This window comes from Perna viridis, chromosome 1 (assembly GCF_037379345.1).
Source record: "Perna viridis isolate PV_CMFRI_1.1 ecotype Kerala chromosome 1, ASM3737934v1, whole genome shotgun sequence".
In the NCBI taxonomy this organism is placed as follows: Eukaryota; Metazoa; Mollusca; class Bivalvia; order Mytilida; family Mytilidae; genus Perna; species Perna viridis.
The window spans coordinates 58,572,988-58,599,411 of record NC_142445.1 but is presented as its reverse complement, the minus strand read 5'-3'; the positions used below and the strand labels follow the sequence as shown (position 1 = coordinate 58,599,411).

The following is a 26,424-nucleotide window of genomic DNA, read 5'->3' as shown; positions in this document are numbered from 1 at the left end:
GGAAAAAAAAAATACATGGCATGATAAGAGCTTACAGCTAGTATCTTTTAATGGAGAGCATGTGGTATTCAAACAAAAAAAAAACATTTTCAGCTAGAGGCGTAAAGGCAAAGCAAATGTTGTAGAAAGTATTGCATATTTTGATTGGTTTGACATTAGCTTTTTAATAACAAAAAGCTTTGTCCTTCACAGTACGGAAGTATAACGTCTATAGGTCGTTTTTTCTTAATTTATTCCTGATACTTTGATAGATTTTTTAAATACGAAATGCTTGAAAGTTGATATTTTACAAACTCTGTTTCTATCCACGTACGTTAACATTCAAATTACGTTTTGTACAAAGCATGGAATTATCAGACGTTTTAACACGTTTTTAAATTGTAAAACGTTTAATAAGTACATTAAACAGAGAGAAGTTGAATATGCAACGTATAATGTGACATAATAAGGTGGTTTCTTTACTAGGTAATTTCTTTCACACTAAAATTACCCCAAAATACTTAATATGGTTAACCTCCTAAAATGTTTTTTTTCTTCGCGGCGAAAACTTGTTTTGTGTTTTTAGAGTAACTATGCAACGATTTAATTATACCATGGTATGTTTTGAGACTGTTTTTTTTTTTCTAAATCTAAGCTCGTGGGTACTTGTACTTAAAACAAACGTTTGTCTAAGCATTTCAAAATTTTCAAAAAATGGTCTACTTAATAACTCTGAAAGCAACAAACCTTAAATATATATTAAATATATTTGACTAAATAAATCTTTTCATGAACACTAATTCTACAACAATAAATATGGTAATACGGTCTGAAGTTGTTCAAACTACATTAATATCAAACAGGTCAATTAAGAATTGTAATGACCTAATAATGTATTGTCAACAGCAGGTCGCCATACTAAAGAACATGTTTTACTTAACCTACCACACCTTGTCATTTTAAAGAAAGAACTCATTTTGTAGTTAAATTTGTTTGCTTAGAGCTATTTCGGAGATTGAAATATTTTGTATTTCCATCATTATCAGAAATTGAACGCTTACATATGCGCTGCAGAACCCCCTTGAGTTGGGTAATCACAATTGCGTCAGGTACAGCTTGGTTGTCTGTGCACTACCGACGATTTCGCATATAGTCAGTCATATTTGTCTTGTTGAATCATAGCTTTTTTTAATAATCCAGAAGATACGAACCAACCATGCGTTTTGGTGTAGGTGTTCATAGTAAACCTTTCCGATCTAGGGATCGAACCCCGGGGTATAGAACCACGGGGTATTGATCCTCGGTTCCTACTTGTAGATGTTGTGTACTGCGGGAGACGCAACACTAGTCGTCTTCCATTTCTACAACAATGAAGTGCAACCCGGAACTCTTTCCTGAATTTTGCTGTAATGGAAAGAAATATGTCATATGGATTAAATGTTACACGACTGTGTTCTTGTGGTTGAATATGTCGGTTAATATAATTGTATAAGTAATACGTTATAAATTATCTAAATTATTAAAGACTGCAGGACTAGAAATTCAGCCATGGTAAGGTATTCTATTATTTTTGAGTGGCGAGTGCCATAAAAGGATAAGTCACTTAGATTGTCTGTGATATAACATAATCATGTCAATGGCGGTATGCTGATGATAATTCTACAAGGACAAAATGTCAATTGATGCTGTCTTTATATAAATGCCTATATGATTGTTATCATTATATTATTTAGAACAATTGACACGACCGACTTTTTTTAGTAATACAGTACCGCAGCCACAACTTTTCTATGATTAACCAGTTAAAAAATTTGCAAGTCCAGTTTTTGTCTTTATATTTTCAATTTGAATCTTCCTCTATAGATATCATAAACAATACCAAAGTATCCAAAAAGAAAGACAATTCAGAGAGACATAATCAAAATGCTAAAACAGAAAACGGAGACTTTCCACAACCACAATGAAGACAACTGAATAAAATGAGATTATACTTTTACAAAATGTGAATCAAGATTGCCAAGGCAGCACAATAACACTAAAGTACCTGCAATATGATATCCAGCGAAAAAAAAAGGTGATACCAATAGGTGCTCCATTAGTAAAGTTTTTTTTTCAAGAGTTGTAAGATAAGTTTGATGGGTTCAATCTTGTCATCTAACTATTTACTGAGATGAACATCCGTAACCGCCAGAATTGTTTATGTCTTCAGGGAAACAGCCTTTATTTAGGTGTTTGGGTTGGAAAATTTTTAGGGTTAGTTTAGCTTTTAGCTAGACTGTATTGCGTTTTATTTTCCTATCTATTTTTTCTATTTATTTAGGAGTTCCTGAATGTTAACAAATTTATAAGTTCCTGTAATAAAATAATGATATTAATATCTAGTTCACTGAACACGCCACATCATGTTCAAAAAATCTGGTGAGGGATAAATATTTTAAAGAAAGAAAATCATAAGGACCAATGGTTGACCTATTATAATTATAGAGAAGGTATAAAAGAATTTTAACCATATTATCAAGCTAATGCTTTTTATTATCTTCGATCTGTTTGGAACTTAAATCTTGAACCTTCCCACACGCATAAGTCGTGCTTACATTATTACACGTATTATAATAGTATTTTATAATAACAGTTCACCACCACAACTTAGTGATTGACTGTATTACTGTCCACTTTTGAAGGTGTGTTGAAATAGTTCTAATTGGATAACGGGTCAAAATGAAATCTTTGTTACATGTAATTCAGTTGTCGTAAAATGACTGACTTTTTATGAGAAATTGATACACATATCACTAGTTGGTACATTGCAATTATGTAGAAGATTTTTGTCCCTGAATGTTTGTCTGAGGCATAGTGTCGTAAACTGATAATCATTTTCCAAACGTTTCTTCATAGCTCTCTTTTTTGTCAACAATAAGCCCGAATCCGTGTTCATATTTTGACCAAATTAAATTCATTACTCGTTTACTTTATTTTCCTATCCTACAGCAGACAGTCTCATTTACGTTTAAATGAAAACCTCTTTACCAACAACTCGCTCTGCTTTATTCCGAAGTAATTATTTGCACTTATAGTGTGTTTGGCTGTATGTTGTCTTAATACGTCTGCTTGAAAGCTTACTAAATTTAATTAGATCCATAAGGTTTTTTGTCATCTGCAGAATAGGGAAGCTCAGTTTTCCAAATATGACAATTTACTGAATTAAAAAAAATTCCTGTTTGTGTACTTTCCTTCTTCAAAATAATGGCTTTTATTTTGATTAATAATTCAATCAATGTTTGATGTAATAAGGGCGATTCTATGATCTCTTCTAGATCATTGAGTTTTCATTTTCGATTAACCTGATTTTTCTTAATTGCATTTCGAAAATCCAAGCTTATTCCAAGAGATATATTCTGTATAGAGACTTCTTACCAATTGTAATCGATATGAGCATAACATATTAACTTAAGGGTCTAACTTTTGAATCCATAGGTATTTGAACCTTATCATAACCGGTTTATGTGGCGATAAAAAATTGTGACATAGCTTTTTTATTTATTTTTTGTTGTTGCATCAATAAAAATTAAAGTGACCTTGATTTAAAATGACTACCATGTAGGACCATTTGAACGATTAAGCTTTTTAACGCACTATTCTGTGTTAGATAATGAGAAATACTTGTTATAGGTACGGAAATATGTTGGTATCCGTCACGTAATCCATTAATATATGTATACATAAAGACGTTTTGCATTAAAAGTTTCCTTTGGCTTGAGCTGTATTGGTAAAAATAATTAATGTTATTTTTTTACAGTCTCGTCTTAACATAAAAAAAACTAAACACTAGTCAATTCGCATGCCTGTAGTTTAATGTAACTATGTTATTTCAAAAGTATGCTATTTTATCTTGTGTCTGATGCATTGAGTTAATTACAAATAAAATATGTTGAAATAAAACACACTCAAAAAATGCAAGATTGAACGCTAATCGACATTTAAGTCAATAAACAAGATGCGTATGTTTTAAAATGCTCTTCCTTCGATTTAAGACTACTTTCTTCAGGAGTCGAAATGATGTCTATTTAATGTTATCGTGTGCAAAAAAAAATTTACTGTAACCTATTCAATGATAAAATGCCACTATATTTTAGGTTATATTATATATATAATATTTCCTTTGTTGTAAAACCCAGACATAACATCTAATTCTAATTGACTTTAAGTAAGATAATTATCACAATTTTGAGGATTGTTTATCTTGTTCTTACTAATTAGAGCTTTCAAAAACCCAAGCAATGAAATCGTTTTTTTTTTTTTTTTTTTTTTTTTTTTTTTGTTTTCTTGTTTTATTAAAATGTATGTAGAACAAACCTAGCATTTCCTGAACAAGAAATACTGTGCGTATGCTCACAAAAGCGGTAATTCGATTTGATTCTAAACCCCCGCAATATCACCCACGTTTACTTTTAAGTGATAAAGGACTCCTTCCATACCCATCTACCTAAGATGCACAACTACTTTCATATCAGGTTTCCTCAAAGTCTACGAGTTTTGGAGTAGTTGCGGTTACAAGGAGCAATGTACATACTGTTTCATATTTTCGATCTCAAGGTTTGTATAATGATACTAAAGTATCGGCATTTTTCAACGCTAACATTTCCTTATATTAACTGTGGCGCCACTGAAAATCAGTTTGTTTGTTTGTTTGTTTGCAAGGACAACAGGGTCGACAAATTTTGAGTGCCACTGGAAATAGGGAGAGGTGGGTAGGGTCGGGCAATTTCGCCTCCTGTGGCGGACCCTATGGTTCCTACTCCGGGAGAATACCACAGAAGGGTTCTTTAACGTGCGAGGAACGTGGCATTTTTCCCAACACGGTGCACCACTATGGTTTGCGGTCAGGTTTTCCGTATTATAGCCTGACAACCCCAGCATGCAACACGCCAGGGGTACCCCATTCAACCACCTGGGGCACACATCCCAGTTGCTCTGTGGGCCAAGCGCCCTAGCCCCCGGCTAGGGTTCTGAGCACTATTTAGTCGCCTTTTACGACAAGCTTAGCGCTGCTGCATGCCTATTCTTTTAACACCCGGACCTACACGGGGCACTGACAATCAGAACAACACCAGTTCTAATCGTTTTGATATCCAGTAAGATAAAAAAAAAATATTGTTTTAATGTGCTGCGTTTGTATCTATTACGTTAAGACTTACCGCTCATAAAGTTATATATCAATGGATTAACGGAACTACTGAGGTATACAAGGCAGTGGGACACCATAATCAATATATGGGCTTCTTCTTCTGACAGCTCTCCTACTAATTTCAATGATCTGTAAAATAGAGATAAGTTTTATTTGTCAACTCTATTTTCCATACGTGCATGATAAGATATAATCTTCATCTAAAGGCTCTCGTCAGAGCATTCTATAGGTCTTAAAGGTCCATCAAAACAAATATCACACAGGCCTATGTTTTATTTTCATTACAACATTAAGAATTGTTTTGATTTTTTTCTTTACGTTTTTTATTCCCCGTCTTTGTTTACACCTGGGAATAATCGACCGAATTTTCCTTGAGCTTGTTGTTGTTTCTTTCTTTACATTTTTACTATTTTTCTTTTTGCGCATGAGATTATACATGTTGTTTCCAGTTTTTCTATATTCATGCCTTGACCTAATTCTGCTCATGGTAAATGAATAAATTCCTAGACATTTTGTTCAGGTGTTGAATGACATTACATCACTATGACTAGGTCAATTCTATCTGAACATACGAAATATACATATGGCTACGATGTTACAGTAGTTATGTTCTAGTCCAAACATTCTAATCATGAAAAAAATGGTGGAAAAATAGTTTAGATTATAGGCAAGTGTATTGATATATTCGTAATGATACTATTTCCACTATTTACAAAGTATCAGATTCGATACCTTTATGTCAACAATGGTATTGGAATTATAATATTATAATTAAAAAAATGCAAGCTGTTAAAGTTGAGGAATTTATACAGTGTCATTTTTTTTTTAATCAAGAATGCTATTTATTGAGTTTTTATTGAAAAATAACGTTACAAACAACAATTCACTTGGTCTATGTTTTCATAGTTTTACATAAGTAAACATGCTCTTGTCTCATTTACATTATAAGCAGATCTTAACGTGAAATAGTCAGGGAGTTGCTTGATTGGCAATTAATATCAAAGTACAGCTTAACTAGGGTACTTGTGGTTATATTATAATTTTTCATAACACATAACTGCAGATGTTAGTCTCATCGAGAAAGAAAATGTTATTATTTGGAAGTACATTTTAAAGTATATTTAAAATCTTCGAACAGTGCAATTGGTTGAAAAAAGATATAATTTTTTGTTTAGTCCTACACATCTTTTAGTCCAATTATTATTTTATATACGTTTAAGTTAAATGCCCATTTGGAAGGACATTTTAAATAATTATTGAAATCTTCAAACAGTGTAATTGGTTGGAAAAAAAAGATATCTCATAAGGTCGTAAGTAATACCTACCTTCATTTTCTTAACTTTATTGAGGTAAAAATTAGAAGTACTCCCATACTTAATGTATAATAACCTCCACAATGCGTTACTATGAAAACAACATTGAGGTTATAGATTTACAGTGGGAACACTGTAGTTCAAATATTTACTTCAATAAAGTTAAGAAACTATGTGTAGGTATTCCGACGTTTATTCATTAAATGATTTTAATGTTTTTATTTTTAAGATTTTATCATATATGGTGCTTTCATTCTCATTTTATTATTACGATGATGGTACTTAGGACTATCAACAGGTCGCATCTTCGTTGATCCCTAACGGTGCAACCCTCTGCTGGAACGCCATCTCTTGTGTTTTTTACTTTACAAACAAAACTAACTTTAAAACCTTGAACAGTTTAATTTATTATTTTCGATGTGGATGCATCTTTTTATATCATTTATGACTTGAATTATTATTTTCAATAAAGTAATGGAATTTGGAATTGTATTTGTTTGCTTTTCTTAAGTATGTTTTTGATTGAGAAATATTATTGTTGTAGGGTTTTCTCTCCACCGTCCTTATTGGCCAGATATTAAATAATGCTGTTGTATAAGAATTATTAACACGAAAGAAATGGATACTTTTTTATTCGCTGCATTAGAAAAGTGGACGAGGAACAAGTGTTAAATGTTGCCTGGCTTCCGATATCATTTGTCCATTAGTACAACATAATTGTGTCTGCCTGAGGTGAAAAGTTCAGAAAACCTCTATTGGTGAAATGAACTGACGTCTATAAAATATTCTAGGCAAGGCATGTTGCTTGTCCACAGGGCGGTAATTTGATGTGATTGGTTTGGCTTTAAATTGCAAGTTATCTATTGAAGAATAACAAACTGCTTGTGCTGTAAAGATCATTAAAACACAGTTATTCATACATTCTTGCAAACCGGAAGTTAGGTGCAAAGTACAATTCCGAACAGAGGGTATTCCCTCAAGTCTTTTCACCATTTATTTCAAATAAACGTTATATAAATCTTTTTGCAAGATAAAATTATAGTTCCTTGTGTATCACGATCCAATTTTGTTTAAGGAAACATAAAACAGATGTAAATGGGTTTTAGACAGATCTATTACAGAGTGACTTGACAAATGTCTTAAAGTCTAATGGGATCGAACAATCCTAGAATGTTTACTTTCCAATTACTAAAGGAATTAGGTAATATTGCGCTCTTGATAATTCATTTCAGTAATGAATTGTAACTGTTGTTTGCAGACTATACAGAGGTGAGCAAGATCATTTACATTAATGATTATAAATGACCAACGAATTGCAAGAGCTTAAAGCCTGCCTGTAGCTATAAATACGTCAGTCGCCTTTGATTTTACAGATAAACATCTGGACAATGAATGGCTAGAATAAAACAGGAGTGACTGACATTTAGGCGTGTGATTATGGTTGATCGAAAAAAAACTTGGTGACATCTAATTATCCATGAAAATAGTGTCACTATTATTTACATTATGATGGTAATACAACAAATATCATATAAGGGAAACTTGACAATTTAGTTGCGATTTCTACAAATAAATATATTAGTTTGATAGTTTCAATGCGGGTGTAACACAGTAGCTTAGTTAATGCTTAAGATTAATCGATAGGTAATTCGTAAATGTTAAGTTTTTCTCTTGATCGTTTTGTCCACATTCTACAGTTGCCGTAACGTTGTTCTAATACGCGCGATTTTCATTTTGCCCCTCAACATGTATTGTATTACAGCAAGTAACATAATGAACTTCAGAGAACAGACTCTTGAGTTTTGGTTGATATCGTTAACAATATATATATGTCCACATTGGACAGACTTTTTTTACCAACATGTACTATTGGACTTATTTTTTATGTCTTACCTTAAAACATATAGTAGGTGTACAACAAAGAAACATATGACAAAAACAGCGACTATTGTAATTAGCATTTTTGCTGCTCTTCGTCGGGACCTTAATTGGGATTCAGGACCCGATTTACTGGTGAATTTACCAGGCCTGTGGTCTGAAAAACAAAAACCTATACATTTCGATTATTAGGTTTACAATTATTTTAAATTTCATTAAATAATAGCAGTTTGAATGATCAAATTTGAAGCAATATCCGATATGTTTACCATAAAGTTATTAACTTATAGCAAGAAAAACTAGTTACTGGTTACAAATCCTTGTTGTATTTCGCCTTTATAAATCTAAGACATGTTTTACTGATAGCAGAGTTAAAATGTCAGTAAACGCTTAATTGTGATAAAATTTACATAATCTTTCTGATCTTCTTTTCGAAAGATAATGCGTTTTTTTTTTTCTGTATCAATAAGTTTGAGTAGCAAGGAAACAAATTACTGGTAACAGATCAGTTGTTGTGTTTCGCTTTCTATATATACATATATGACCTTTTGTACGGAAGCAGTGTATATTATGTCATTTCTGTAAGAATCAGGCAGTCGGTGAAACATGGTATGTAAAAAACACCATTTTGATAGTTTAATTTGACTATTTTCACCATCAGAATCAAGGAAAATAGACAAGATTTTCTATTACATGCTGGACCGTTGAGTTACAATTTCATTGAAATGCGCTGAAAATGAACATTTCCAGGGCAGATAACCTATCAAAAACAATAACGTTCTAAGATTCTATTGAAAGATTTCTGAACAAGTCCAGTAATGTTTCTAATTTTTCAAATTTTGCCTGATTCTTACAAACATTTACACTTAAGGCTTATTGTGACAAACTTTATCTTCTTTAAAATGGTAAATACGCTTCTCTGTACCCGTAAATTATAGTAGGTTGTTCGCATGAAAATTTGATTTGTACTTTGATGTACTTTTATGTATATACACCAGTTAACTAAATTACTTTATTGCTAAAACCCAATATTGACGTTTGTTTTAGTATTGCATTATAAAGTTTATTGTATTAATCTGAACAAAATGGATTTGACATTCATCCGTGTTATTGGCAATGTTTTAATGAAGGCATTTAACGCAACTGTTTGAATAACTATTTGTCGAGTTTGATCTCCACATCTTCACTGTCTATATGTCTGTGTTTTCATTAATGTTTCATGACTAAGTAACTAAATTTGAATTTAAGAGATGGTATAACGGATGTAATTTAGCCACGTATGAATTGATTTAAAATTGTGTCTTTAAACGCATAAAATTTTTCGAACTCTGTGGATACAAGATGTTAGGACCGTTAATAGCCAGGAACAACGAGATACAAAGGATTGATGTTAGGGGGATGTGTGTTTGTTAGTATTTCTTTTTTTTTTTTTTTTTTTTTCATAAAATTGATTCCGCACAATATAAATTGATCATACCATCCTCTGATACTCCAGGTAACTCATTCTTCCATAAATGTCGCGCAATAACAGAATATGTAAACGTCATAATCAGCACAGGTAAAACAAACAGGACTGTTATTAATAATAAAATGTAACCAAAGTAATGATCCTCGTCCATGTCAATTCGACACATTGTCAGTAATGACGTCATCGAGACCGGAAATATTGGCCAAACCGCTCTGAAAACTATTTCTGGAATTGAAATTAGGCAACCAACACACCAGATTAATACAATGATTCCGCTGATGGTTCGCGAAGCTGGTTTAACTTTCCAGAATTGACAAATTGCAAAATATCTCTCCACGGAAATGGCACATAGGGTTAACACTGAAACTGCAACTGATGTTGTCTGAAAAGAAACAAAAAACAATAATAGTACCTTTTTTTACTATTGGCCCGTCTTATGTGGTCTTTTCATTTTTTAAGTAATTATTGTTTATCTCCTGTCTATTGTTTATTTCTCTACTTGATAAAAAATTAACTGATGTGTTATTTAATATGCACAATGTGGTAGGATTTTACGATAATTTATCAGAAGACGAAAGAGTAAAAATTAAATCAGTTGTAGTCTTAAACTTAGAGGGTTGATTTACTAACATTCATATTATTTTATCACAACAGTAAATCACTGTCCCTTATTTAATAATAATTTAGTTTATAGCTGTGAAGAGATTCTGGATTTCATAAAATTGTCCACTTTCATTTTGAACCATTTACATCATTTATGATATGAATACCGATCAGCCATCGCAACTGTTAATAAATGGTGACGGTGAATTGTTACGGTCAGACTGATAAATTCATTAAATAGACAGGCACTTGTGTTGAAACCATTAGTGATACTTCAGTTTTTCCCTCTAGGTAAAGGAAACGGCACAGTCCTGATTTCAACAACAAGTGTCGGTAATATTAACAGAATAGAACTCCAATACCACTTGTTTTCATTAAAAATTTACACGCTTTTTGAAAAAAAAACTTGCTTGGTTTCGAACTTGCATGTTTGCATCGATCTAGACACGCATGTCCTACAAATTCGATGGCATTTCCTTGTTAAAAACACCTTTTGGCATTTCCTCAATGACTGAATTTTGTTATTACGTGAAGTTGTCTGTACTTTTCGTCGTTTAGACCTTTTTATAGATTAGAAATCCGAAAATAGCTAAAGCGGGTTTATCAGGACTTCTGAAAACAATATTTTCTTTTCTTTTCTTTTATTTTTTTTTTTTTTTTTTTTTTTTTTTTTTTGCTTGCGTACATTTATACCGTCTGTATACTATTGTTTCTCAGAAAAGGACTTACAGATACATGCATAGATCAACTTGTGTTGTGATCAAGTGAAAACCCACTTGAACTGGGAAACAGGGCGGGTTTCTCGAAGCTATCTTAGGGATAATACGTGTCCTATACTATCTTAGGATTCGTCTCTGTCCTAAGTCGTGTTCTCGATGCCATCATAAGTTAAGACGAGTCGCAATTTTCATCCCAACTTAAGGACGACTAAATAGGTGTCTTAGGATCATCTTATCGGGAAAAAAATACCACAGAATGACCGGCACGCGTCGGTTTAAACATATTTTTAAGGCATGTGCATGATTTTAAACTATGACCTGAACGTTTCACGTTTCAGTGACACTTTATTAAAAAATATTGTGTTTCTATTTCTAATACATACATGTAACAATCGGAAATCATTCGGTTCATACACATGCATATAATTAGGAAGCAATATATACGTAGGAGATCTTTATGACGTCTTAACTTGAGACATGTCTGAGATAGTTTCGAGACACAACATAACATTGTCATAGGACGTGATTTAAGACATATCTTAGGATAGCTTCGAGAAACCCACCCCAGATTCATATGTACTGAGATACGGTAAAATGTACACCCACTGCTAAGTACAAACGTTTTTTCCTCGATAGATATACGAGTGCACTAGTACTTCAGTAATACGTTTTCGTTTCAACTTAAGTGCCTAGTGCATACTCTAATTGGAAGCAAAAAGTGAAAATGGGACATTACATAGCAAAATCAACATTTAATCAATCTTATTTTATACGAGTTCCCTAAAGAAAATAAATGTAGTTAAGTTGCTTTTAGGCGATAAAAAACGGTTACTTAATTATAAAAATGAAAATTAAGTTTAGTACTATGTTACGACGGGATTAGGTTCTCTCCATGAGCTTTTTTTTAAACAGAAGTCAATGTTTTAATGAAAATATTTCGCGTTGAAAGTTGCGATATTAATTTTACTTTCGTAATTAGTATTAATGTCGGTTGCTTTGACATGAACGTTTTACCAGATACCTCTCTGAAGTTTTATTTTGTTTACAACTGAAAATGTCTGAGATCTAAATCGGTACGCATATAAATCACCAAAAGATTCAATAAGCATTGTGCCGTGCATAAATCTTAAATTAGCCTGCGTGTCTACCTGATATTAATGAAGACTAATGCTTAACCGCACAAAGTAGCAGTCGTAATTAAAGGCTGCTAAGAAATTCTTGTAGTTTTACAAGTGTTTAAACAAGAAGTGGTCGATGTGGACTTAATCAATTCCATTACCTTAACCGAATTCTTAAACTTTATTTGTGTCATCATTCCCTTTTAATTATGTATTATTAACAGAAGTTTGAGTGAACCAATGGCGGATCGATATTGGGTGCAGGGGGTTGGCTAACCCTACTTTTTATTGGAAAATTTGTCATTTCCATGTGTAAAATAAACCAAAAAAATGGTAAGTAATGTCCTAGCACCCCTCCTCTTTTTTCTGAGGAACCCCGGCTGTTACTCCTAAACAAATACTAAACAAATAACCTGATTCAAATATCCTTTAACTGTTTTTCCTATTGAGTGAATACGACACAATTATCAGAAAACTAAATGAAATAAAATCTACGATACTTTTCTTTGTTTCGATTTGTTTTGTTTTTGTTTTTGCTTTTGTTTTTGTTTTTGTTTTTGTGTTGTTGCTGATATGCTGTGCAGTAAAAAGTTATAATCATCTTCTTCTCACTATCTCACATCAGACAATTAAGTATGAATGTTGATTCTGGTACTTAAAATTGAAGTACAACTTTAATTGTCGTCAGTGTCCAAATTAAGGAAAACTATTTGAGTGCAAAAATGTCACATTGGTTGAACATATATGGAGAAAACTACAAAATGCATACTGAGTATATCTTTTTCTTTCGGAAGGTAGAGTTTTTTTTTTGGTTTGTTTTGATCTCACTGGAAGTCTTTAGATGGCTTCTATGATCAGGTAATCCCAGGTGAATTTAAAATACTAATTAGAAAAAAATTCAGATGTATGTGCTGATTCACTGCGATGTTAAACCTTTGTATGATAGCCGTACGTTACATAATGTGGTTATTGAGGCTTCTATTATCTGTTCTTTTCCGTAATTCATTCTCTATCGAATCCCATCAAGCTATGCTATATTTGTGTCGACAGCGTGAAAACGAAATTAAGTTTCCAAACAGGCACTTCAAGATCATCAGATTGACAAGTGGAGTTGATGAGTATTTTATTAATTTTGGGAAGAAAACAATAACCTGTGGCATGCAATCTACAGCTGTCACTACTGTTGGAATCCCAATGTATCATTTTTTTATTTGGAATCATTTGTTTATATATTTTATTATTTAAATGGACGGCTCCGAGAATTTAAATTGGTATCGGAAGAAGCGTTTATAATATTATATTTTAGTACAAGACCTTTGTTTTCAATTCAGGGGTGGGATTCTCGAAGCTGTCCTAAGATATGTCCTAAGTCACGTCCTAAGACCAACTTTAGGATGAAGTTATGATCATCTTATGACAATGTTAGGTTGTGTCTCGAAGCTATCTCAGACATGTCTCAAGTTAAGACGACATAAAGACATCCTAAGTATATTTTGTGAAATGTTTAAATTATATGTATTCTATTAAAAAATATTAGATACCGGTAAATGGTTGATATTTTTTTATCAAAATGAACAAAAATGATATACGATAAGGCAAAAAAAGTTTTGTTTCCCATTATTGGTGAACAAAAAAAATCAACTGATTGCCGCCTAATTATATGCATGTGTGTGAATTTAAAAACCGAATGAAGTTATTAATTTTGGATTGTAACATGTATGTATTAGAAATAGAACCAGTAGCATTTTCTTTTTTGTTGGTATAAAGTGTCACTGAATCGTTAAACATTCAGGTCAAAGTTTAAAATCATGCACATTCCTTAAAAAATATGTTTGAATTGACGCGTGCCGGTCATTCTGTGGTATTTTTTTCCCGATAAGATGATCCTAAGACACCTATTTAGTCGTCCTTAAGTTGGGATGAAAATTGCGACTCGTCTTAACTTATGATGGCATCGAGAACACGACTTAGGACAGAGACGAATCCTAAGATAGTCTTAGGACACGTCTTATCCCTAAGATAGCTTCGAAAATCCCACCCCAGCACTTCAACAATAAAACATTCCTTTGAATACAAAAGATTTTACTGACGTGAATAAAATTAATGTTATAAGCGGTAAAGTATCTACAGTCTGATTTAATAACTAGTTTGGGAAAGTTTTGATCCAATTCCAATGGAAGACACCAGAGACATTACAGTAGTAGGCATTTTTCTTCTTCTTTTAAATGACATGGCTCAAAAGGCATCAAGAACATCTGCTTTCGACAAAATTGCAATTTATACTGGGACCAATGCACCGGTTGATGACGAGTCCACTGCTTTTAATCAAACCGCCAAGTTGATCTCTGTATTCCCAGCGACAAAACATAAATTATAATTGAGAAGATGGATCATACATATTGGTCTTCAAGTTCATAATCATGGTCAGTGAAGACTCGAAACTTAAAGTGCATGACTAAACTAAACAAGATGACATATTAAAATCCCAATGCCTAATATACGGAAAATGAACTACTAAGTATTTGAAATTAAAGTCTTTCAAGATTTTTATAAAATCTTGATTAGTGATCTTTTTTTTTTTTTTTTTTTGGAATAGGTCAAGATTGGACGCAGGATAAAAAATATGCGTTTGGATAAATAAAACGTATCTCATCATACTCTGAACTTAAATAAATAAACTCCGGCTATTATATTATTAGTTATATGCTTTAATGTATGAACTGAGTAATATGCTTCTTCATTGCTTACAGTAAAAGAGGGAAAGTTTTTCATAAACACTCATCTGGTTACTCTAATTACAATTGGGCAAAACCAGTCTAAAATGCTTTTATTGACAATTTTTGTCTCCAGTCTTGAAAATAGTAAAAATCTTGAGAACTGTTAAGAAGGCTTGTAAAAATTGTTTAGGTCAATATATAAGTCTGTCTGGAAATTAAAATGCGAATCTTTACTTGGAGTGACAGTTATATTTGTTCTTTCTGTCCTTTTGGTAAATTGTAATCAAGATATCAATGTCAGTCAATCATAAAGAATACAATTCAGAAGGGGAACAGTGTGATTTTGGTCATCTCCATAGCTTCAAAGATCTCAACTGTTGGTAGAGTAAAATCCTCATCGACAAGCAATATATTTACTTGTGTCAAAAGCACTTTGTTGCTCTTCTTGTAAGTGCAATATAATTCTAATACAAAAAGCAATATCAGGAGATATCCTTTCTCTGTCATGGCAATCTTATGAAGCCTACTAGAAGCCGTTAATGAATCACATAGACTCCAATGAGACAGGTTGTTTGTCCAATCGACAAACCTATTGACAATTTGTCAGTGTCTACACACTCAAACTTATCTAATTACCATATTATGTCCTTTTAGGAGTTGGTCACAAGTGGGGGAAACCTGATTGTTCCATTATATTTACAATATATACTTTATTTTTATGGCTACAATCACGTCATAATATTTTTTGCGGCGAATAGCATATTATTTATGACGTTCAAAATATGAACGTTACAACGTTTTGTATTCCTTGTATTATTAGGTTAAAGAGTATTCAAGGGAACTAAGGTTATAGCGGTAATCAAAGAAATGTAATCCAGGGACAAAGACCCGACATCATGATAAAAGATGAACGTGTAAGTGCTAGAACAACCACAAATGATTTGCTACATGTACAAAGATACATCGGGAGTAGTTTTTTTTCTTAGATCGGAATTAATATATAAATTACAACATCGATGGACTCTGAATTGCATATTTATCACTTAAGATTAGAATGAAATATTGATTTATAAGAAAAAGATGTTATTTTACAGGAAAAGCTACCAATAAAAGTGAATGAATTTGTAAAGTAGCAGTTGGGTGATAAAGCGAAAACATCCAGTTAAAAAAAAGATGGGAGTTGAGCATAAATGTATCTTATAAGTAGAATCGATGTTTATATCACTGCCTTTGGAACTGGTCTCTGATAATTTGGCGTAATTTTTCTATTTTTGCCTCCTTATTTTTTATTTGATCTCAGATGATGTGCTTTGGATGCTGAATGCCCTTTTTTATTTCCGTTTTTCACATTTTATGCCATGTTTGTGTTTCTGATATCCCTAAATTATTCACTTTTTCTTTGTTTTTTTTATTATTATTTGTTAAATGATTGATTTGATTTAAAGACTTTATCGACTTAGTGTAATATTTAGCTGTACAAAATTGTAAAACTAATAAATACCTTAGAGTTTGAATCTGTAATATTTCATGTGTTTGTCATGAAAGAAAAATGTTAAAGAATTATATAATTGATTAATTAAAATAAATCGAATTTTTTAGTTCAAGAATTGAATTGATCACAAACAGAGAGGGAAAAAACAGATTTTCCACAGCAGTAAACACACGTTCTAATGTTGCTACACCCTTGTATTGACTGAGCTGGATTGAACATGTTAACTTGTGTAAAAAAAAGTGTATGTTTTGGATCTCTGTCATGCAATGACGACTTTTAATTCATTAGTTTCCAAGCATGGATAAAACTCATCGTACCAGGCGTAACACCCCATCCCACCCCCAAATAGAATATTTTCACAATTGCCGTAATTGCCTTAAACTGGTTTGACTCCTGGAACGTGCACATATGTCGTCAGCAACCATAATAAACAAATCAACGCCTATGATCGGCAACATGTCGTCAGCAACCATAATCAACAAATCAACGCCTACACAAAAATATAATCGGCAACATGTCGTCAGCATAATCAAAGTCTACACAAAAATATGATCGGCCAAAATGGAATGTTAAGGATTAGAAAAAAAGTTTAATATACGAATTAGGCACGGAGAAAACACTCTCGGCAAAGTCTCGCGTTTTATCCCGATTATCAGTTCAATCCTTACATTGTTTATTTTTTTCAAATAAATACCCGGTTGTTGTCTTTATTTAAGCCCAAACAAAAAGTACAGCTATTTAGCAATTGCACAAAAATTATAAAGAAAAATAGATTGACTATTTTATTTCGCCTTACGCCCTCGCATATAGGATTGAGGAAATAACAAAAAATATTATTTCTCAATCGCATCAAGTTTAAAAGAACATGTATCTTAAAACGGTGTCTCTGTTTAAAGAAGGACTTAATATTATAAGTAACGGTAATGATTTCTATTGTTACCCGAACTAACACTGGCAATATTTAAGTTACTTTTACAACGTGACGAAAATCTAGGCTTGGATGTACTATTACATTAAAAATCAAGGACATTTTTTTTCTAATTTTTAACATACATCGTATGATTTTATTTTCATCTGTCTATGTTTTTTTAAATCAAATAAAAAAGCCACTAAGAAACGAAATGTAACAAATGTAATTAAAGCTAGCCAAACAGAATATATTTTCTATAACATATTTTTCCTTGGTCGTCCTATGTATACATTTATTCTGATCATGATACAGTTTTACATACGTCTTGTATGATACACTATTAGAAAACTGCGTCGATTTAATTTAAAGTATAAAAAAAAGAATTGAAAAATAATTATAAATTTTGTTGTATGCATATGGTTTAAGATGTAAATAGAATTTGTAACACACATTTGTAATCTATGACCTGTATAATGCTCTATTCTATTGTAGCGTTCAGAGGAACTTGAATCTCGTATTCAGTCTCCTATAACCAGGTAATGATAAGGGTTAAATATTTTTGGTTTTTTTTTTTTGTACGTACGTACTGCGATGTCCTCACAATTATTGAATTTGCTAACAAATGATAGTACCACTTTGTTTTTTGTTTTTTGTTTTTTTTTTGTTTTTTTTTACAAAAAACAGATTTTATTTTTGACATTCCTGTAAATAAAACGAACAGAAATAGGTTTACGAATATAGGCAAAACAAAGATACATGTATCTACAAACTGAACCTGACAATGCGGAAAAACAGCATGGCGGAACGCTCTGTGTGAGCAAATGGTCCAAATCGAAGGATGTTTTGACTGTTTATATATATATTATATATATTTTCATTTAGATTTTTTTTCTTTTTCTTTAGTATCGACAAGGAGTTGTCCCAGGTGTTTTATTAAACCATGGTCATGAACACGGTTGATACAATATCATCCGTCCAAATGTTCGTATGGCAACTGCAATATCAGCAGATGTTTGAAATGGATCAGAGAAGATAACCTAGATCTACGCCATATAATTAAAAATATCCAGTGGTAATATTACAAATATGAAAATAAATAACATATCACATAATGATCATTCTTTTATCGAAACTATTCTGCATTTGACTCCGAAAGAAATAATATTTCTAAACACCAGACATCATAGAAAAGTAATGGGTTTTATACATGATGTGGACAGTCCTTTGGTTGTCTGTACGTTCCTGTTAGTTATTTACATTTGGCCGATAGAATGCGTCTATCATAGTCGTGATCGTCTTGAACATTGTGCAATAAAAATATGATAAATGGCATTTGTTAATACTATTTAGTCTGGGCATAGAGTCACAATTTCTTTTCTTGACTTTTTCTCTTTCAGATCATTACAAAGTACATGTAATCAAAAGTGTACTCTTAAATAACATCTATAGATTATGTTTTACGTCACACATATTAGGCAGTTAGAATATCCATGCAGTAATTGCTAATACGTTTACACTAGAAACTGTAGACATACCTTTTAAAGAGCTTTGAAGTTAAGGCAAATTTGAATGTGTTTTTTTTAATCTAGAATACGGAAATAAGATCAAAGCTACTATTATAGAAACTTTGGCATTTACTTTATTTTTAAAACAGAATATGACCTTATAAAAGAATGACAAATAAAGCAATAAAATAGTTTCAAAAGATGATAGAAAGAAATATTCAGAACATATAGTATCAAAAACATTTCTATTCATCCGGTTGTAATTACTTCCAAAGGTTTCCTAATTTAGAAGTACAAATATGACAAGATATTGTTCAAGCTCTAGTCAATTAATTTTACTGTTCCTATAAAATCTGTACCAAAATACCATCTTATTATAAAAGACAATGATAGAAATGGCCATTAGTAATGCATGAATTCCAGCAAAGAAATTAATTGCCAATCTATTTCTAATTTCTTGATCAAGAGTAGTTCAGATGACGGATGATGCGGATACTAGAATGTAGTTGTTGGCTAACAACCGAAAGCTAACAACCTGTATTGTGTGTCACGGTCACTTTTTATATCAGCCAGTTTTCGTTCCTACACATCTGAATTTTCATATTATACAAAATTAAGTAAGAGAACTCTATAATAACTTTATTTGTGAAGATTCTTTAAATCAAGCTTAAGAGATGACAAAATTTTTTGTGGATAAATTCCATTCGGAGTCTCTCGGCTTATATCCTGAAGGAAACGAGGAAACTGATTCAATGATTCAAGTCCAGATCTACAGTGAAAACAGATCATTGTAACCTACAGGAAATTAGTTCAGTAGACACATTTAATTGCTTGACACGGAACAATGAGGCGGTTAGGATGCGTTTGACACGGACTTATATTAATCTGAACACATTAGCATACAGAGCGCTGCCTGATTACATTCTTCGGTAACAAACGCATATGGAAATGTCAGGAGAGTTATTGCCCAACATCCTACTGAATGTGTAACATAACGTACTCTACGACTTACTACGCACATGTACTTGACTTCATCACTTAGTACATGTAAACAATTATAATTTAAATGCTATTTTCTGTAAGAATCAGACAGTGGGTGATTCATGGTGAAAAAAAAACACTAGTCTTTCCATGAAACCTTATCCAGAATTTTATCTGAAGTGCAGAAATGACATTCATTTTTTAAGTGTCAGTAATAGTAATTCGAGGTATAATTTGCAGGTTCATCATCAAAGGGAGGTAACTCACTATCATTATATTGTATCGTTGAACTGGCTTTCATGCACCCTCTGACACTTATAAGACGAACGAACTGTAGATTCACCTTCATTAGACCATAACCACATGGGTTTTTTTTGGGGGGGGGCATGATCATTATTTTCGCCCTGTGCGGGTCCGGGTGTCAAAAGAATAGGCCCGCAGCAGCGCTAAGCTTGTAAAAGGCGACTAAATAGTGTTCAGAACCCTAGCCGGAGGCTGGGACGCTCTACCCACAGAGCAACTGGGTTGTGTGCCCCAGGTGGTGGCATTGGGTACCCCTGGCGTGTTACATGCTGGGGTTGTCATGTCAGGCTATAATACGGAAAACATGACCGCACACCATAGTGATGCACCGTGTTGGGAAAGATGTCACGTTCCTCGCACGTGAAAGAACCCTGCTGTGGTATTCGATAGGAGTAGGAACCTTTGCGCTCGGCCGCAGGAGGCTAAATTGCCCCACCTTACCTATTCCTCCCTTTTTCTTGTGGCAGTCAAAGTTTGTTCACACTATTATTCTTGTGTCCCTTCCCTTTTTTCATTTCATTACCATCATCATTTCATGTTCATTGTATCATCCAGTTCATGTTCGTCGCCTGAATATAGCTGAAATGTTGCTGCTCGGACGTCAAACTCCAATAATCAATCAGTCAATCAATCAATCATTACTTTCAATTGTACCTGTAATTCTTACAGATTGCTCACTTAACATTTGAATAATTTCTAAAACGAAGGAGTGTGTTGGTATTTAAATGATTCTGAACTTGGCAGTACGGGAAATACAAAAAACAAGTTCAGGAGGCCAGTCAGCCTTGAACCTACTAATCTAAGAACCTACCTATAGGATCCCTAATACGTACAGGACATAATCAGAAAGGAACAACTTGAACTATTATAACACGTGAAATGTTTAGATAATATTTACAGTCAAAATCTTAGTAAGTTTAACTTATTTTGCACCTTCGTGTCCTGTTGGTGGAAGTTAAAAGTAGATGAAATCTATTAAAAACCATTACCCTGAACTTACTTTTATTATCGCAGTAACTGTCTTTGGGAAATTGCAATTATGAATGACAGTTAGGATTTTTTCTTGCCTCCCTAGATAGTCTGACAAGGCTGACGATTTCAAAATTGTCAATGGATTGTCCAGTTTTTGTGTGAAATTGCCATGGAGTTGGTCTTGGCATGAATCGTTCCAAGGCATTTTTTCAAGGGGTACTTTTTTGATGTCGGGAGATATCCAAAAATTATTGGTCGGTTTGTTCCACATACAATTCTAAATCTTTAAAATCAGAAAAATCTTGATTTGTTTATTCTTTCACTTTTGTATTTATTTCGCAATCGAAATTTCGTGGTGAAATTAACTAGGAAACATTATTCGGAATCGACATTAACAAGCTTCACACGAAAGTAGTAGAGAGTACTCATAAAACTTATACATTGTTACTTAATGAATAAAAACTCTAGATTAATAATTTGGTTCGTCGATGGTTTGAATCGTTCTAGGCTATGATACTGGTTATCATAAATGTTTAAAACTTGACAAATTTCAAAAGGATTATCCCGAAATAGTTTGCCATCTTTAGATTTGGAGATATTTAAGCAGATCTTCATTGACAGAATACATTACTTTAATACTGCGTTAATATAAAAACCGTAAAATGTTATTAGAAATGTAAACATTACATCAAACAAAACGTAGAGGTTGTTTGATATACACATCTTCTTGTACGGTCTTGTAATTCCCTCATTTCCGGAGTCAGTAAATAAACAATTACCCCTGCGTCAGTTATTTACTAAACTTTAGAATCTGTACTGAAATGAATATGATCAAGTCTTTGATACCGACAATAAAATTCAAAGCTACTATACATGATCGTACTTTCGTAATCACGACTAAAGTGTTTCAAATGCTTTCTTAAGCAAAGGTGATATTTCAGGCAACGACATTTGTGTATTATTCTATTTTACTGATATTTAATTGCTGTTTTTTTATCATCTTTGCTGTTATTGCTAAACCCACCTGGTATACTTCCGTACACTAGAAACAATTACCAGTAAAACGTTGTTCTATACCACAATGTAAATGCCAGACTATGGCAATTCTAACAACATAGTTACTACTCACAACATTAATAAAAAAGCAAAAACAAATGATATAGATGATAAGCGTCATTGATCCATACTTTAAGCGGGGATCAGCTAAGTGTCTTGGTAGGTTCCTCAAAATGTATACATAGACTAGGGTTCCTTTCGATGCTGTTCATTCTTAAATTATACTAATTCACGCACCACTTCTTCAAAAACTAATTTTCGAGTGACCCTGTACAAGTATCAGAATCTTCTTAAAAGGAATATACTTCAGATTGTTCGAAATGTTTCCTTCTTGATAAGATTTTTGAAGGTAAGAATTGTATATGAGAAATGATAATCAAGACAGAGAGAGAGGTAATAACAGGTGTTTTCAAATGGGTTTCGGTTTGTAGATTTCAATTTCAAATAGAAAATAAGGCCACATATTTTTTTTCTTTTACTTCTTTTATTTTTCATAGGGGTATGAAACGTGACTTTTAAAGAATTCTTAAAAATGAAATAGAAGTTCGATATTCACAGTTGGTGATGCTAAACACTTCAGATTATTAATATATTTTCACCAGGTCAAGCTATCAAGGTGTTGCGTCTTGTTTGTAGTTAAGAATATTACAATATTTACAACTATTGAAACAGCTTTGTAATGACATAAACAAAGGAAATAGCGTAGGTATACTACGGCTAAAACCAATACTGTTTTTCTTTTAGCCAATTAGACTTTTAAGACTTGCAAGTTCTTTGGAGAACATTAAAGTGTATTTGATGACTATTCTTAAAGATCAACATTCAGGAAGATGTACTATAATTTGTTGCTTTAACTCACTTCGTGTGATTTTGTGATACAATCTGCAATCTACTGTTTTTGTTGAGTTTTGTTTCCAGCAACAGCAGGCAGTCAAACTAATTCTCAATAAATATTTGTTCTAAATACTTTGTTCTAAAAGTGAATGATTGCCGTCTGGCATCGTTTGGGTTTTAAACGTTTTATTTTCAACTATAAATCCACCATCTTTATTATAATAAAGCTATTTTCATACCTGCGTAAGTGCACAACCCGCAATATATTCTTTCTTGGTTAGAGTAAAGCAATAATGTTTCATGTGTATTTGTATAACATTGAACCAATAATCGAAACATTTAGAAACTATTTTCCCATATGTTATTATGTTAGGATTACACAAATATGATAGGAATTTATAAATTACCTACTGCAGTATTTTTATCAAACTAAAATAATGATAACCACAGTCAAAGCGACTAAAAACGTTAAGATCAAGAAACATAAGACTAAGCAACATACAGACATATAGAAAAAAAAGAATATACATGTCAAGCTTTACACAGAGTTAGGGTTGCTCATATTGATTAGTAATAACACCTGACAGACCATGTATAATCCGTTCGTTTGATAAAATGGTAAAACTATATATGCCAATGAAAATGTTTTAATTTGAGTTTCCAAACCTCACCAAACATTTCCTTAACAAATATACATACAAGTTATCTCACATGAAAATGTTATCAAGTATTTAGCCAAGTCTTGAACTTGAAAGTAATTTAAACTGAAGTCCAAAACTTGAAAAATGAAGTCAATTAAGACCATGGTAGCAACAAAACATTTGGTTTATAAGGATTTTTTTTTTTTTAAAGAGGAGAATTTGAGAAAAAAACGTCTTGTCTGAGTAAGAACCATTAATATTTCACTAGTTCAAGACATTTTTGGTCTTCAATCATTCCGCTACGCTCTCTCCACTCGTGAAAAAAAAAGACTTGAATAAAGATAACCCGGATCTTTTATCTCCACTCGTGTGAACCAACATATCACCAATATCATGACGTTTGTAACTATGTGTTTCCGGTTATATTGTATTGCATGTACATGTACATTTATGTACAAAAGTACAACTGTATGTATATTAACTATTAAAATAACTTATATATAATTGTAGTTGTGTGACTTTCATAGAAAGTTTTAGTGCGAATTCTTTCTTCATTTTTAAGATTTTTATTAAAAGAAAAATTACAGAGGCTCGAATTCCTGTCCGAGTCTTCTTTTAGCACGAACAAGTTATTACAACGCCGATTATATTACCTATAGCGACACCTATTTGGGTTACAATCATAGAAAATCGAACATCATTTCAGGATCGAAATGTATAGGAAAAAACGTGTAATAGTTATGTGAAATACATGTAAAACATAAAGGGTGAAAGCCATATCATCAACGTGCTGGTTGAATAGCATTAATTCTTAAAACCATACTCTTACAAAGGAAATAAGCAAAGATGCTGAAAACTACATACCTGAATAAAAGGTATAATTTTACACATCGCGTCACCCAGGTACCATGTTTCCGTAACATCTTGGAGCAATGTCGTTGGTAAACAAAACAGAATAACCAACAAGTCTGAAAATGCTAGGTTAAAAATAAATGTATTTACAACGGTGTGCATCTGAAGACTCCTCCATATTACAAAACAGACCAAAGCATTCCCAACTAGTCCACAGAGGAACAGAACCACGTTGATAATAATAAAAATCCATTCGCTCGTGGATGGAAATACATACTGTATTATAACTTTTTGACAAACTTCCATCACCTCACCATCACATGGTTGACAATTATTGTAACACCAGTTGATTTCTGAACTATAGTTTTGTTTCGTGGTATTTCTAGTTATATTACTCTCCATCTCCTATATACCTATACGTTTCTGTATTTTTTTCAAAACTTGGATTGTACGAACATTGCCAAATTGATCACGTTTTGAACGGTCTGCACCTAACTCTCGTGTCTTGTTCCATTGTTTACAGCAAAGAAGAGAGTTAATTCAGATTTAATAATGAATTATAAAGTGCTTGTGAGAACCAATCGGGTCTGATCAACTAAACAGCCATCTGATCGATGTCCACAACGTCAATTAATTCCATAAAACAATGCATTTACAATATCTCTATGAAATCTGTCGAGCCTGGTGATTTCGTTGGGATTGTTAACTAATGAAATGTAATTATCAAACGTTGTACGATAGTTTCCTGAAGTCTGCAACTTGATGATTCAATAATTGATACATTTTTTTGTACTTCTTCTCGGTTTTATTTTGCGTTTGCACAATAGTTTTATTGAAAATCTTTATTTTCCCATCATTAAAAATAAATCGGTACTTTGAATTTGTGTAAATAATACTTCAACTAGTTGTATGTTGAAAAACAAAACTACTTCGATTATCGCGCAAACGGATAATCAACAAGCATTAGTGTCTTTATTACCGGAAACCACAAAAAAATTCTAGACTTAAACTCAACATATATCAGATTTAAATCCACCTTTTTTTCTTGATTCTATACTTCGCCCATTTTTTTCCAAAGAGAATGGCTGGATATATTCATTTAATTGTTGTTAGCTCAAGTTTGACCGCTTTTTCTATTGTGACCGGGTAGTGTCCTTTGTTGGCGTGGACGAGGAGATATGATTTGACACCAAGCGTAAATTGTCTCTCGCGGAACAAATGCTTAATACACATGGATTCTGTAATTGTCTATTCGTTGGCTTAAAACAAGTAAGAGCATAAAATCATAGAGTTCCATTATATTTTACAGTAATCTAAGGATCTCTTGAAAGGTTCTGATGGAATAACACAATGTGAAGCACTTTTTGTTTAGACTTCTAGTTTACTACAAATAACAAATCTTCTTTATCTGTATCAATATACTTCCACAACACTTTCCTAGCCGTGACATAAGCACTATGTGTGACAGCTACAACACCCACTATCTTTGCCTTTTGATTGGAATTTCCTATTTTATCACAACCCGTTGATCCAGATATGATATGTAAATGATACCTATTAATGTTGGGTGTTATTTTTTATCATTTCATAAATTACCAAAACGTAGATGGTAATTGTTCCTTGTTCTTTACGACGCAGCATACCGATAAGGATCTGGTTGTCACCTTATTTATTAGTCGCGGATCCGGAAAGGGGCTGACTAGCTTTGGAGGAACTCTGCTCCAGTGAATTTCAAAGAATTTTTTTTTTAATTGACCAATTTTTTTTCTCCCCCTACCCATCTTTAATCAATTCAAAATAAAAATATCATTTTCTTCGATATTTTTACAGAGAAGTTTCGGTCACCTATTACTTCAATAATGATAAAACTGACCAACTTGTGCATTTAATTGTAAATT

The 26,424-nt window shown here is 32.5% G+C and overlaps 1 protein-coding gene across 2 annotated transcripts; it reads right to left on the bottom strand.

Moving 5' to 3' along the window:
* Positions 1–55: 55 nt before the first annotated feature.
* On the bottom strand, positions 56–25,368 carry LOC148629583 (orexin receptor type 2-like). Of its 2 annotated transcripts, none has more exons than XM_088554048.1 (5): positions 24,539–25,368; positions 9,833–10,205; positions 8,371–8,527; positions 5,175–5,293; positions 56–1,383 (listed from the first exon to the last, which is right to left on the bottom strand). In XM_088554048.1, exons 1-5 carry the CDS (start codon positions 24,926–24,928, stop codon positions 1,133–1,135), a joined length of 1,290 nt encoding a protein of 429 aa, XP_088410174.1. In that variant the 5' UTR covers positions 24,929–25,368; the 3' UTR covers positions 56–1,132. The 2 variants fall into 2 exon arrangements, with proteins under 2 accessions (XP_088410174.1, XP_088410184.1); XM_088554058.1 differs by having other exon boundaries at positions 57–1,383; positions 8,371–8,512.
* Positions 25,369–26,424: the final 1,056 nt, after the last annotated feature.

What these genes read in the sequence shown, in the direction of transcription:
- LOC148629583 (XM_088554048.1), bottom strand. Translation starts at nt 24,928, where the DNA reads ATGGAGAGTAATATAACTAGAAATACCACGAAACAAAACTATAGTTCA. An exon ending in AAATTATACCTTTTATTCAG is followed by an intron (nt 10,206 to 24,538) that starts GTATGTAGTTTT and finishes GTTTCTTTTCAG; the next exon opens with ACAACATCAGTTGCAGTTTC. An exon ending in CACCTACTATATGTTTTAAG is followed by an intron (nt 5,294 to 8,370) that starts GTAAGACATAAA and finishes TCTATTTTACAG; the next exon opens with ATCATTGAAATTAGTAGGAG.